The sequence below is a fragment of the Tupaia chinensis genome, unplaced genomic scaffold, assembly GCF_000334495.1.
Source record: "Tupaia chinensis unplaced genomic scaffold, TupChi_1.0 Scaffold000460_1, whole genome shotgun sequence".
NCBI lineage: Eukaryota > Metazoa > Chordata > Mammalia > Scandentia > Tupaiidae > Tupaia > Tupaia belangeri.
The window spans coordinates 1,890,080-1,905,186 of record NW_006159969.1 but is presented as its reverse complement, the minus strand read 5'-3'; the positions used below and the strand labels follow the sequence as shown (position 1 = coordinate 1,905,186).

The 15,107-nt window shown below is 37.2% G+C and overlaps 1 protein-coding gene across 6 annotated transcripts in view; it reads left to right on the top strand.

The window, feature by feature from the left end:
- The window catches only part of AKAP9 (A-kinase anchoring protein 9), a 170,525-nt gene that overhangs the window by 140,953 nt on the left and 14,465 nt on the right, over window positions 1-15,107 (top strand). For 5 of the 6 annotated variants that reach the window (XM_014590551.2, XM_014590555.1, XM_014590553.1 and 2 more), the window contains 10 exons: window positions 254-317; window positions 415-533; window positions 1,092-1,283; window positions 1,526-1,714; window positions 4,504-4,648; window positions 6,639-6,858; window positions 7,733-7,883; window positions 8,929-9,597; window positions 10,010-10,218; window positions 10,517-10,622. In XM_014590551.2, coding sequence (XP_014446037.1) covers window positions 254-317; window positions 415-533; window positions 1,092-1,283; window positions 1,526-1,714; window positions 4,504-4,648; window positions 6,639-6,858; window positions 7,733-7,883; window positions 8,929-9,597; window positions 10,010-10,218; window positions 10,517-10,622 — 2,064 coding nt within the window. Of the gene's footprint in view, window positions 1-253; window positions 318-414; window positions 534-1,091; window positions 1,284-1,525; window positions 1,715-4,503; window positions 4,649-6,638; window positions 6,859-7,732; window positions 7,884-8,928; window positions 9,598-10,009; window positions 10,219-10,516; window positions 10,623-13,376; window positions 13,506-15,107 lie in introns of those variants that run through there. The other variant, XM_027774610.1, reaches the window with a different exon arrangement.

The following is a 15,107-nucleotide window of genomic DNA, read 5'->3' as shown; positions in this document are numbered from 1 at the left end:
CTTGTGACACTATTATAATTTTGAACTTTTCCATTTTATAGAGTTATTTGGAGCTTGTTCCTTAATTGTGAGTGTTTCACTATGGTAATATCCATGAAAAAAATATATAGACTTGCTATAAACCACTAATAGTTTCATTTATTGCAAAAAGTATGACATGTTTAATTAATTCTTTTTTACATTTAGAAATAGCAAAACAATTCATTTGATTCTACTTTTATTAAAGCCAAAAATGTTTTTTCCCCTCAATTAGGGATCCTCAATTCCTGAATTAACACATTCTGATGCTTACCAAAGTAGAGAAGTGTGTTCCAGTGGTACGTTATCTAAATTTCTGTAATGTTTATAGCGTATGTTAAAAAGTGTTGTGGGAAGGGGCAGTTTTTTAATAGAACATGGTTTTCTTTATTTTAGATTCTGGATCAGACTGGGGTCAGGGAATTTATCTTACACAGAGTCAGGGATTTGACATAGGATCAGAAGGACGGGAAGAAGGTGAAAGTTCAACAGATTCATTTCCAAAGAAAATAAAGGTACTAACAGTCCAATATCTTTCAGTAAACTGAGTGCCATTTCTATATTGAACATTGTAGGTGACTAGAATTTATATAATGGAATCCTTTCTGAAGAGAGAACTGCATAGCTGTAAGGACTTGTCCATCTATTTTATTTTTGGTACTTCACAGATAAGAAAGTACAGTGTATTTATGGATTATATGTATGAAGTGTTTTTCTTAATAATTGTTATTTTTGATGTTTTTGTTTGCCAAAATTATTTTAAAAGTCTCAAAGTTTAGAAGTTATTTCACATTTATTTCTTTTGGTTAATCATTAAACTTAGGAAGAATACGTTAGCTAAGTAGAGATGAAAACTATAAAAAGTCACAAATGGGCTACTGGAGTTGGCACACCACTCCACAGGAGGAAGGTATTTGGTAATGGTAGGCTAGAGTTTCCTGTCTAAATTGGCTTTTCTAAATCAATATAGCTAGATAAAGCTATCTTACTTGTAACTTATTTCTCTTTGATTGTCTAATTTTTCAGTGTTTGAAGAAGTTGTTGTAATTCTGACTTTTGGGTTTGGTTATTAGGGCTTACTGAGAGCTGTCCATAATGAGGGCATGCAAGTGCTTTCCCTCACAGAGTCTCCCTATAGTGATGGAGAAGATCTTTCTGTTCAGCAAGTTCCAGAATATTGGCTAGAAGAGAGAAGAGCTTACCTCAGTACAATCTCATCTCTTAAAGATTTAATCACCAAAATGCAAGTGCAAAGAGAAGCTGAGGTACCCAAAATATGTTATGCTTTTAAATAGTTTTATATATTTTGTTAAAATAATTATGCACTTTTCAAATTATCTTTCGTATATGTTTTCCCTTGAATTACTATATATTTTTATACTTTAAAATTAATTCAAGAATGCTCTTGGGCTTTTAATATTTATTTTGGTTAGTAGATTGGTACTTCTAGAATGCTTTCTAGAAACATGCTTATTTGAAAACTAACTTATTATGTGTCCTCTGCTAGGTTTATGATAGTTCTCAATCTCATGAGAACTTTACAGACTGGCGAGGTGATCTTCTGCTTGCCCTTCAACAAGTTTTCTTAAAGGAGCGCAGTGTTTTACTAGCCGCCTTTCAAACTGAACTAACAGCTCTAGGTACCAGAGATGCAGTTGGATTATTAAACTGTTTGGAACAGAGACTACAAGAACAGGTATCAAAGTGAAAGTTTATTTTAAAGAACATTTTTTTTTTAATCGAGTATGTGACACACACACACACATATACACACATATACAAGAAGGAGAAAGAGCACCCTTGACAGGATCTTATCATGCCACAGTCTCCCCTTCCTAGTTCTTCAGCTCCTTGGGATCATGGTTATTTGCACATGCCTATTGTGTTCTTTTTTTTTTTTGAAGAGGTTTTTGCAATAGGGCACGTGCGCTCACCAGAGAGACAGAGAGACGGACAGCGAGAAATCCCCCCCCAGGGGGGATGGCCACGCCGCAATCCCTTCTCCTCCATTCTCCTCTTGGGATCTCGGGCATGCACGCACACGCGCCTGGCGTGAGTTTAAGCCACCGGGGCCGGGACGTGAACCACGGTCGACTACATGGGAGTCCAGTGACATAGCCATTACACCAACTGCTGGTCCCCCTTTTGTGTTCTCAAGCTGACCTCGGGATGAAACTTGTGTCATCTATATAGCTTCCAGCCTGTGAGGCACATGTGTTACCACTAGGCCACGGTGGTTGAACCTAAACACTTTCAGTGCTTTAGTAGTTGTTAGTTACTAATTTTAGTTTTAAGTATGAAGGTTAACATTTTAACAGGAGCCAGTAAGATTTAGGAGAAGAAATACTGTCTTAAATGTTTTATGTTAGAAAGTAGGACAGACTTATATCCAGCAAGTGGTTTGGTGGTTGGGGCGTTGGACTCCTACTGGTCAGCTGAGATTCAAGTCCCAGATCCAGCAGCTTGAAATGCAGACCAGGCATGTGTACGTGGGGTAACTGAAATCTTGAGAGCAGAAGGGATTACGGTGTGACCATACCTCTTGAGGGGTGATTTCTCACTTTCTCTCTGTCTCTCTGATGAGTACACATACCCTATAATAAAAATCTCTCAAAAAAAAAAAAAGAAAAGACTGAAAATTTAATGAGCCAATCACTTATAACATAAGAAGTTAGAAAAAGAACAACAGCATAAACCAAAGAAAGCAGAAGGAATAAAATACAGTCATTTCTTATTATTTGCAGTAAGTTATGACATCAGCTGGGGTTGTGCACTCTTGGCGGTTTGTTTTTTGCTGCTCTCTGCATGACTGGGAATGCCCATGAACACAACACAAGTGTTGATTTGAGGGTTACAAATTAATTCTAGTGAGTAGGCAAATCTGCAAATATAGATCTGTGAACAATGAGGATTAGTTACAATGAAGAAGTTGTTTAATGAAATAGAAGCTCTGGTAAAATAAAGAAAATAACAATATTAATAGTTCTTTAAGAAGGCTAATAGAATTTTTTCTCGAGAATTTTCAAGGAAAATGGTAAGGCATACTTTAAAAGTTAAGAATGGAGACAAGCAGATGGCTAGGTGGTTACATACCTGGACTCCCACGTGGCCAACTGTAGTTAGAGTCCTCAGCCAGGAAGCATGAAATTCACACTAGGCACATGTGTGTATGGCAGAATCCTGAGAGGAGAACAGAGAAGGGATTGGTGGCATGACCATCCCCTCTGGGGGGTGATTTCTCACTTTCTGTCTCTCTCTGGCAAGCACTTACACCCTATAGCAAAAATTAAAATAAAACAGAACACATCAGTAGTTATCAGGGGTTAGAATTATAGAGGTTTGACTACAAACGAATTTCTTTGTGGTGATTTAACATTTCTTTCTTTTTATTTTTTTTTCATTTATTTTAATTTGACCAGAGAGAGCAACACAGAGAGGGAAAATGAGAAAGCAAGCTACCAGGTCCAGGACTTAAATCACGGTCGGCCATGTGGGAGTCCAGCACCTTAACCACCATGCCACCTACTGGTCCCGGTAATTTAACATTCCTGTTCCATGATTGTAGTGGTACTATAATATATATTACATAAACTTAAATAAATTTTGTAATATCTACTACAAAAAGAATAAATGTATGTAAAAATTAAAGAAATCTGAATAAGCCCTGTAGTTTAAATGGTATTATACTAGGTCAGTTTTCTGAGTTTGATAATGTTCTATGGTTGTATTAGAATTTATCACTGGGAAGAGCTGGCTGAAGGGATACACGGGAACTTTTGCTTATTTTATTTCAAAATACAAAACAGTAACTAGCCTGGACTCTTCAAAAATTCAAGGTCATAGGGGCCAGCAGTTAATGGCTATGTCGCTGGGCTCCCATGTAATTGATCGCAGTTTGTGTCCCGGACTGGTGGCTTAAAACTCATGTTGGGCATGTGTGTGTGTGTGTGTACCCAAGATCCCGAGAGGAGAATGGAGGAGAAGAGATTGTGGCGTGGCCGTCCCCCCTGGGGGGTGATTTTTCACTTTCTTTCTCTCTGTCTGTCTCTGTCTGCCTGGTGTGCACATGCGCCCTATAGCAAAAACCTCTCCAAGGAAAAAAAAAAAAAATTCAAGGTAACGAAAGAGAAAAACAGGAGAATATCACTTTCTCTTTTGCTCTTAGGACATTCGGCAAAATTTGAATAATATCAGTATATTAGATAATAATATACTAATGTTATTCCCACTTTTGATAATTGTATTGTGTTTCTTTAAAAGACTGTTCTTGTGTTTAGGAAATACACTGCAATATTTAAGGATAAAGGAACATCTGTAACATATCCTGTCACATTTTGGGAAAGAAAAATAATAAAATTTTTAAATAATAAAAATTTTAGCATAAGTGTTTATTTTTTCGTTCCTCTTCAGACTTCTAGGTTGTTAATCTTACTGTCTGTCTTTATAACTCTCTTCACTCAGTTTTTTAATTTTCCTTTGTTACAGAGTATAGAATTTCGAGCAGCCATGGAATGTCTTCAAAAAGCAGATCGAAGGAGTTTGTTATCTGAAATCCAAGTACTGCATGCCCAAATGAATGGTAGAAAAATGATTCTGAAAAGAGAACAAGAGAGTGATAAACCAAGTCAAGGTATGTTGTATGGCAGGTTCATATGATTTCACAATTAGTGAAACAATTTCACTTGTCTTCCTTTTTATTATAATTCAGTCAAAACACATTTCCTCTTAGTCACATTTTTATCTCATTCTCATAGCATTAAGGAGGTAATCTATATTAATTACTGTAGGTGTTAGAGGATTGTCATAAAGGTTTGAAACAGATTTATTTCATTTAAAACAAACAGCCATTGCCTTGATCAAGTCATTAGACCCTTTAGTTCATTATCATCCTTTGCTTTATTTTTAACTTTGAATCATAATAACAGGCATGCACACACATGTGAGAATGGAAAAAAGGAGCACCCTCCACAGAGTTTGGTTATGCCTCAATCCCCTTCTTCAGTCTTCCATCCACTGGATCTGGGGCACTCATATGCATGCCTGGTGTGTTTCAGGCTCACTAGACTAGAGATTCAAACAACAATCACCAGATGGAACCAGCTTCTCTTGAGAAGCGTACTACTGCACCAAGAAGCTTGCCCTCTCCTGGTTAAGAAGACAGTATTTCCTATATTCTTTAAAGGATTACCACTTAAAAATATATCTGAAATGAAAGTAACTTTCCTTTCTGATTCTTAAGAAAAACAATTATAAACTGTAACATTACATATTGAAAAGCATGAACTTCAGATGTTTAGTAAAATCATTAAATGAGTATCTATTGAAAGCATGGGGCCAGCAGATGGTGTGGTGATTGAGGCACTAGACTCCCACATGGCTAACTGAAGTCCCAGACTTGGCTGCATTTCTCTCTCTGTCTCTCTCTCTCTCTCTCAGGTGAGCATACATGCCCTATAAAATTAAATAATAATTATAATAATTAAATCTTTTTTTTAAAATCACCTACATGAAGAAGTAGAACATAGCCAGTATCCCAAAAGCCCCTTTTACAAACACACATTCCTCTGTAGTTACTTATAGGCAATTATTATCCTGTTTTTTCTTTAGTTTTTGTTTTCTTGGGGGATTCTATTTTTAGAGAGATTTTTGCTATGGGGTGTATGAGCTCACCAGAGAGACAGAAAATGAGAAATCACCCCGCAGGGGGATGGCCACACTACAATCCTTCTCCATTCTCCTCTTGGGACTTGGGGCATGCACGCACATGTGCCCAGTATGAGCTTTAAGCCGCCAGATCCGGGACTCAAATCACTGTCAACTACATGGGAGTCCAGCAATGTAACCATTACGCCACCTGCTGGTCCCTTTTTTAGTTTTGCTACCTGTTTATATACTCACAAACCATATAGTTTTCCCTATTTTTGAACTTTATCAGTCGATCTGTATATAAACAGTCTTCAAGAAGTTCAAGAAAAATGAATATAATTAAAAAACCCAGGGGCCAGATGTGGTAGTGGTTAATTCCAGTGCACATGTCCTAAAGCAAAAAAAACTCTAAATTAATTAATTAATTTAATTTAATTTAAAAGTCCTGTGCATGGATTTAAAAATGTTTGCACCAAAATAAATTTGTACTTAGATTTCATTTTTCCACAGACTTTTTGAAGTCTCTTCATAGTTAGTTACACTATTAATTGCTACAATTACTATGTATGCTTGTCAAAAATTATAAAAATTTTTTAGTGTGAGCCTTTAAAACTCTGAGTGAACAACTGCAAATTCCTGCTTATAGCATTGTGTGAACATTAAAGCTTCATTAATTTTCAAGGTTTGCATCTAAATATGCTTTTGTCTTGACAAATAGCTATAAGGATAACACACATGACATATATTTATTGGGTTGTTGGGAAAGTCATGATGTATTTTTTTCTGTTTTTCTATGCAAAAATAATGACTTTTCTGACAACCCATCATATAAATTACAAACTCTTGGGACTGAAATCTTTTCATATTTGGCTTGCAGTCATCTCCTTAATTACAAATAAATTTTTATCAAAATATTGATAAACCAAATATGAGTTGTTAGGTCACATTATTAACGTTGGCTATTTTCCATTTAGAGCTCTTGGAATATAATATGCAGCAGAAGCAGTCTCAGATGCTGGAGATGCAGGTGGAGCTCAGCAGTGTGAAAGACAGAGCAACAGAGCTGCAGGAGCAGCTGAGTTCTGAGAAAATGGTGGTTGCCGAACTGAAGAGCGAACTTGCACAAACTAAATTGGAACTAGAGACGACACTCAAGGCACAGCATAAGCACCTCAAGGAATTAGAGGCATTCAGGTGTGCTAAGCTTCCTTATTATAAGCATGTGGTACGAAGGAATTAGTGACTTTTTTCATAAAACATGTAAATATCTCAAACTGTAACATTATAATGTTTAAGTAGCATGAAACTATGTTATTAATAGTAAAAAGTACAGTAGAGAGGAAAAACTAAATTCTTCTAAAATATAAACTGATTATATTGCTTTGTTCTCTACTGTCGCTTCAGTTCTATATGAAACTTGATATGTAAGATGTAATTTTGACTTATTTTACTGCCAGCTAATTTGAAGTGATATTTATGAGCTCAATAGAATGTTTAGTTTAATTATCTAAAAAATGCAAACTGAAGAAATAATACTTACAGAAAGGATATATTTGTGGATATAAAAATTGAGATTTTTCTGCTTGCCAAAGACATTACTAGTATAGTCATTTTTATTTTGAACATTGGTTTCACACAAATATTCCTGAGAATCCCATGTTCAATAGAAAAAACAAGGGAAATTTAAAAATATTATTTCGTAACAATAAATTGCAGATTTTTTGCAATAGTGATTAACAGCTTTTGAACATTTTTTTATTTTGAACATTGGTTTCACACAAATATTCCTGAGAATCCCATGTTCAATAGAAAAAACAAGGGAAATTTAAAAATATTATTTCGTAACAATAAATTGCAGATTTTTTGCAATAGTGATTAACAGCTGTACTACAAAAAACAGTTACTTTCAACTGAATCACAGTTAAGAATCTAACTTCATGTGATTTATATTTTCTTATTAAATAGTTTATAAATTTCCTCAACTTTTAGTAGAAACTGTTTTTCCTTTCTCTCTCTCAATACTTGGTCAAGATAGTTTCATAAAGTTCATTTGTCTCTCTGATTTTAGGTTGGAAGTTAAAGATAAGACAGATGAAGTACATTTGCTCAATGATACATTAGCGAGTGAACAGAAAAAATCAAGAGAGCTCCAGTGGGCTTTGGAGAAAGAGAAAGCCAAATTGGGACGCAATGAAGAACGAGATAAAGAAGAACTTGAGGTTGTTAGCCTTGTCTTTAAATGTTTCTGGAATATCCAAAACGATAGAAGAGAGTCTTAAAACTTTCCTTTGTCTAAAATGCCAACTTTAGACTCTTCGATAAGATGTATTAAGTTGTTTACTATGGGTTAAATACTATTATAGTGTTACTTAGACAGTATTAAGAGGAAATGCTAATTGTGTGATGACTTATTTTTTACGTTCCAAGATGCATATGGAGTGCCCATTGCACCTTATTTGGGGGATATAAATTAGTGCACTCATAATTGATAAATAGAGCATGTCAGTTGAATGCAGTAGTTTTGGTTCTTGTTTCCTTCCTGAGGAGGGGATCAAGGATACTTTCCTGGCAGAGGAGCCCTTGCAGGGTTCTCATCTCAAGACAGGTTATACCAGGTACCATGCCTACTTCAGTTTCATGGTCCCAGAGTTTTTCTATGCACATAATCCCAGCATCTGCTATCTCTAGCTTTGAAATGTGATGCCACTATTTCTGCCCTAATTTTCTGTTAACATCTGCTAGGGTACCCTACAGGAATAATGAACTTTCTACCTGCCAGGAACATGTTATTTCGCCAGGTGATACTGTTACTACTGTTTATCATTAAAAATTTGCATAGATCTTGAGTAATTTGTCCCTAACCCTGTTTTTCTCATAAGCCCTATTATTTTTAAACTGCAATATTGCCAAACACAAGGTTTTTAGAAGCTCGTATAACATTGTATCAGAAACACTTGTATTTTTTAAAGGTTGTTATTCGTAGGAAAAATGTAATCTGCTTCATATTCCTTAGCTAGATACAATTAATATTTTGAGAGAGAAACACTTTTTTTTACCTAATTATTATTTATCTTCCTTGGTGAAAATCAGTTGACTGTTTACATTATTCTCTAACCAATGTAAATAAAAGAGAAAAAATTGAAGGGGAAAAAAAATCTCCTATTACAAAATACTACTAACTTAATATTGATAAAGATATAGCTGTGTACATATTAAGTATCTTGATAATAGTAATAAGCTCTTAATTTTATTTTCTCCTGTAAGGATTTGAAATTTTCACTTGAGGCTCAAAAACAAAGGAATATCCAGCTAAATTTACTTTTAGAACAACAGAAACAACTACTAAATGAATCGGAGCAGAAAATAGAGTCACAAAGAATGCTATATGATGCCCAGTTATCAGAAGAACAAGGTCGAAACTTAGAGCTTCAAGTACTTCTTGAATCCGAAAAAGTTCGGATTCGAGAAATGAGTAGTACTCTTGATAGGGAGCGGGAATTGTATGCACAGCTGCAGAGCAATGAGGATGGTGGGGAGTCTCGGCCTTCTTTACCATCTGAGGACCTACTTAAAGAACTACAAAAACAGCTAGAGGAAAAACACAGTCGCATAGTAGAATTATTAAATGAATCTGAGAAATATAAACTGGATTCTTTGCAAACAAGACAGCAAATGGAAAAAGATAGGCAGGTTCATAAAAAGACATTGCAGACAGAACAAGAGGCCAACACTGAGGGACAAAAAAAAATGCATGAGCTCCAGTCCAAAGTGGAAGATCTTCAGCGCCAACTGGAAGAAAAACGGCAACAAGTTTATAAGTTAGACCTTGAAGGAAAGCGATTACAGGGAATTATGCAGGAATTCCAGAAACAAGAACTGGAACGAGATGAAAAAAGAGAAAATAGAAGAATTCTGTATCAGAATCTTAATGAGGTAAATTGGCACTTTCTTTCTTTTAAGATACTTTTTGAAGCAGTACCGCAAACTTTTGATCACAAAATTCTGATATTAAAGTATTTTTTTAAAGAACTATTTATTTATTATTATTGTTATTACTATTTTTCACATGAGTTTTCCCAGAGAAAGACAGAGAGAGAGAAAGCAAGCCTCCAGGTCCGGGACTCAAACCATGGTCAGCCTTGTGGGAATTCCTGCACCTTAACCACCATGACACCTGCTGGCCCCCCGATATTAAAGTATTTAAATAGCCATGTGCAGATCACTTAAAAATGAAATCTATAGTAGTTTATTTTTAATATAAATAATAATTGTGTTTCCTTGAAAAAGAGTATGATACACTATTCATTTGGAATTATTGTTCTCTCTTTCTGTCTGAAATTGCCAGCCAACCACATGGAGTTTAACCAGTGATCGAACTAGAAACTGGGTTCTTCAACAGAAAATAGAAGGTGAAACAAAGGAGTCAAGCTATCCAAAACTGATTGAAATGAATGGAGGAGGAACTGGCTGTAATCATGAATTAGGAATGATCCTACAAATGCTACAACATGTAGCTTCAAAACTACAGCATCTAGCTCGGAAAGCCTCTACTAGGTTAGACTTTCCCTCCTGATGTTTGGAAATGGCTTTTTTAGACCCATACCTCACTAATAGCTAGCCAAAGGTGGGGAATTAAATTTTAAAGGTAATCTGTGTTTATGTTAGAAAATAAGTACTGCTTTTTAACAAAACTCCTATCTGAAAAATCTGTCTTAACCCTTGACTCAAAAAAGCAACATTTAACATAAGGGAGAAGTCATTGGTGAAGCAGAACATTCCCAATCTGTTATGTTTGTGCTAGTATGCATCCCAATTAAGATAGTATGTTTTGACTTTTGCATTTTTCTTGAAGACTACAGTTTGAAACAGCAGATGATGAAGATTTCATGTGGGTTCAGGAAAATATTGATGGTATTATTTTACAACTACAGAAGTTAATTGGCCAGCCAGGTGAAGAGGTAAGACTTAAAAAGCTCTTTCGAAAGAATTGAGAGCAAAGGTTTAATAGAACTATTAAATCCTTTAAAACTGGCAGCATATTCTATAGTTTATTTATTTATTTTTTAAATAAATTTTTGCTGTAGGGCACATGTGCTCTCTGGAGAGACAGAAAGTGAGAAATCATGCCCCAACCCCAAAGGGGATGGCCACACCACAATCCCTTCTCCTCCATTCTCCTTGGGATTTTGGCACATGCACCTGGCGTGAGTTTCAAGCTGATGGGTCAGGGATTCAGACCACCATCAACCCTGTGGGATTCCAGTGCCTTAACCACCACGCCACCTGCTGGCCCCTATAATTAAAAGTTTATGTTTTATTTACTTGAAATTTGAATAACAGTGTTTGCCTTTCCAAGATAAAGCTTGGGGAAAAGTATCTTTTGTTATTTTTATTGAATAATGACATTGGCCTCTTACTGTATTAAGAAGCCAAGCTTTTAGAAAAAGTAGTCTGGCTTCAACCCTCACTATTCCATAAAACCACCCTTAGAATCCTACCAGTGTCAGGGCTGGCTCTGTGGTCTGATGGTTAAGGTGGCTGAAACTGCAATTCAATTCCTGGATGTGGTGGCTTAAGAAACACACCAGGCGTGTGTCAAAATCCAGAAAGGAGGGAGAGGTGAAGGAGAAGAGATGCAGCATAACCATTCCCTAGGGGAAGTGGTTTTTCCTTTTCCTTTCTGTCTCCCTAGAGAGAGCATGTACCTTCTAGGAAAAAAGAAAAAAAAACTTACCAATGTCTTCACAATTAACTAACTTAGTGAATCATTTTGGTCCCTCTCTCCTTTGTAGCATTTGACAGTTATTAATCCTTTCTTTGCCTTTTTTTATTAGTATTCTGTTCTGTTTTTTCATTCTTTAAAAATTTTATTTCCTTCTGTCAGGTAGTAAGAGAGGCAGAGAGACAGGCGTCCCCTACAGGTTCTTCATGCCATGATCCACCTCCAGCTTCAGTCAGCCCTGAATCATGGCATGCACGTGCCCCGTATGTTTAGGGAGGTCTCACATAGACACTGGAATCTTGCCGCGTGGGCCTGTCTCACATAGCATTGTGTTACTGCTGTGCTACCATTTGGCCTCCTCTTCTACTTCTTTCATCAGTCACCTTTCTTGTCTTCTGCCTTTTTCTTTAACTATAAAAATTCATTCATTCTCATACCTTGAGCTCTTAGACTTATTCATTGACCAGATAATATTGATATTTACTATGTGCCTGGTACTATACTAGGTTCTGGGATACAATGAGAAAATCTGATTTGAAAGAAAAAAATGTACCCTTTTATAGAGCTTATCTTCTAATGGTTCTAGTCTAGACCTTGGTCCTGTGATCTAGGCCTGTGTTTTCAATTATTACTAGACATGTTTCATGGGGAAATGTTCCCTATATACACCCTGTAGGAACCTCATAATCACATTCCAAACTCCTTTTTCTTTCCTATCCAGACTACATTTCTGGTAGTGATATTGCCAAGTTTAGAAAGCCAGCAGTTACCATAGATCACCTTCCTTCACGAACCTCGTGTGCATGCACACCTAAGCACTTGCTAAGTCCTGTGCCTTCTACTTCCGCAGTATCTACCCCACGTGCTCTTTACTCTCTTTCCTTTAGTCATTGCCTTCATTGAGGCATGTTTTCCCTTAGTCATTGCCTTCATTGAGGCATGTGGCATTTCTTAACTTCACTATGACAACTTCCTGATGGGTCTGCCTAACACCAGGATTTTACATCTTCTGTAATTTATTCTGCTTTGCACACTGCTAACAAAGAATTTTTTTTTTTTTTGGAGAGATTTTCACTATAGGGTGCGTGCGCTAGCCAGACAGACAGAGAGAGACATAGAGACAGAAAGCAAGAAATCACCCCCCGGGGGGATGGTCACGCCGCAGTCCCTTCTCCTCCATTCTCCTCTCGGGATCTTGGGCACGCACACACATGCGCCTGCCGTGAGTTTTAAGCCACTGGGTCAGGGACGCAAACCGCGGTCGACTACGTGGGAGTCCAGCAACATAGCCATTACGCTAACTGCTGGTTCCCAGAAAGAAATTTTTCTAACACAAAAACTTTGCAGTGGCATACTTCTGCCTAAAGCATTGCATGGCTTTCCATTGTGTACATTTAGGTCTTTTATCTATAAAGTGAAGCAGCCTTTTCCCTAGCCTTACCAAACAACTTGTATCTTTTTAAAAGCAGCACATTTTCACTCAAGCTTTTGTACCTTTTTTTCCTTTTTGTTTTTTGATAGGTTTTTGCTATAGGGTACATGCGCTCTCCAGAAAGACAGAGACAGAGAGACTGAAAGCGAGAAATCACCCCCCAGTGGGGATGGCCATACTGCAATCCCTTCTCCTCTATTCTTCTCTCAGGATCTTGGGCACACATGCACACACATACACTCGACATGAGTTTAAGCCACTGGATCCGGGACTCGAACCACGTTCAACTACATGGGAGTCCAGCAACAGAGCCATTACACCAACTGCTGGTCCCAGGGCTTTGTGTCTTTATACATGCTATTGCTTCAGCTTGATACAGGTTGACCATCTCTAACATGAAATCCAGAATGCTCCAGAATCCATAACTTTTTGAGCCACAAAATAAACACAAGGATATTGTACCACTCTACCTGTGATCCATCACATAAGGTCAGGTGTGGAATTTTCCAAAAAACATACTGAACATCGTCTTCCCTTATATCATTTTATTTTTTCCAGCTGAGCTTAGTGTCCCCAAGTATATCATTGTGGTTCATTGATATAAATGAAAGCAATTTCATGACCAGAAATGAGGGTCTGAGGCAGGAAGGCAAAAGGGAAGATAATGTTTAGTATGTCCAATGGAAAATTCCACATCTCACTTTATGTGTTGGATCACAGTCAGAATACTGCCATATAAAAATATGAGACCAGCAGATGGCATAATGGTTACGTTGCTGGACTCCCACATAGTCTACCATGGTTCAAGTCCTGGACCCAGCAACTTAAAACTCACACTGGGCACGTGTGCATGCATGCCCAAAATCCCAAGAAGAGAAGGGAGGAGAAGGGATTGCGACATGGCCATCCTCTTGGGGGTGATTTCTCACTTTCTCTCTCTCTGTCTCTCCCTCTCTGTCTCCTGTGAGCATACATGCCCTATGGCAAATTAAAATTTGTAGTATAAAATTATAGTATAAAATTACCTTCAGGCTATATATATAAAGACCTTTGGTAACATTGGTCCAGTCAGAGATGGGTAAAATTGTATAAAATTACCTTCAGGCTATATATATGAAAGATCTTCAAAAACTTCATGGAGGGGCCAGCAAGAGGTGTGGCAGTTAAGGCACTGGATTCCTACATGGCTGACCATGATTCGAGTCCTGGTGGCTTAAAACTCACACTAGGCACATGTGCGTGTGTGCCTAAGATCCTGAGAGGTAAATGGAGGAGAAGGGATTGCAGCACAGTTGTCCCCACTGGGTGGGGATTTCTCACTTTCTCTCTCTCTCTGTGTCTCTCTCTCTCTCTCTCTCACATGCACCCTAAATTTTCCCCCCCAAAATTTTTTTCCCATGGAAATACATATTATCAGAAAATTTTGTATGGGTTTTAATTTTTTGCCCCAAATAAATTTGTACTTCAAGTCCACTTTTTCCAAAACATTTTTTTGCAAAGAAAATTTTTTAAAGTATTTATTAGAATTTATTATTTACATATAATCATTATATGTCTTTGTAGGATACAGAATGGTCTTTAATTTTTTGTATTTAATTTTACTTATTATTATTTTTAATTTGCTAGAGGATACCAGAGAGAGAGAGAGTGAGAAAGGAAGCCACCAGGTCCAGATATCAAACCATGGTCAGCCATGTGGGAGTCCAGTGCTGTAACCACAATGCCACCTGCTGGTCCCCAATATGGTCTTTTAAAGTACATATAGGGACCAGCATTAGTGTAATGGCTATGTTGCTGGACTCCCATGTAGTCGACTGCTGTTCAAGTCCCAGACCCGGTGGTTTAAAACTCACACCGGGTTCATGTGCATGCGTGCTTGCCCAAGATCCCAAGAGGAGAATGGAGGAGAAGGGATTACGGCGTGGCTATCCCCCCTGGGGGTGATTTCTCTCTTTCTGTCTCTCTGTCTCTGTCTGGCGAGCACACGCGTCCTATAGCAAAAACCTCTTAAAAAGTACATATATCTTAACTACAGTCATCGAATGGATTTTTTTTTCTGAAACTTCTTTTTTTGTAACTTAATTTACATTCTTTCCCTTAGCATCATCATAGCATACACAAAATGTGATTTCTCATCTAGAATATACTGCATAGTGACTTAATCATGCATATTATTATCCAAAATTTTCTACCCCTCTTTCTGACCCTCTGTCCTTTCCCACCCTCTTCTCCCACTGTCTCTGGTGTCTACAATTGTCTTCTATTCCTTTTCCACCCACATTGTATTGA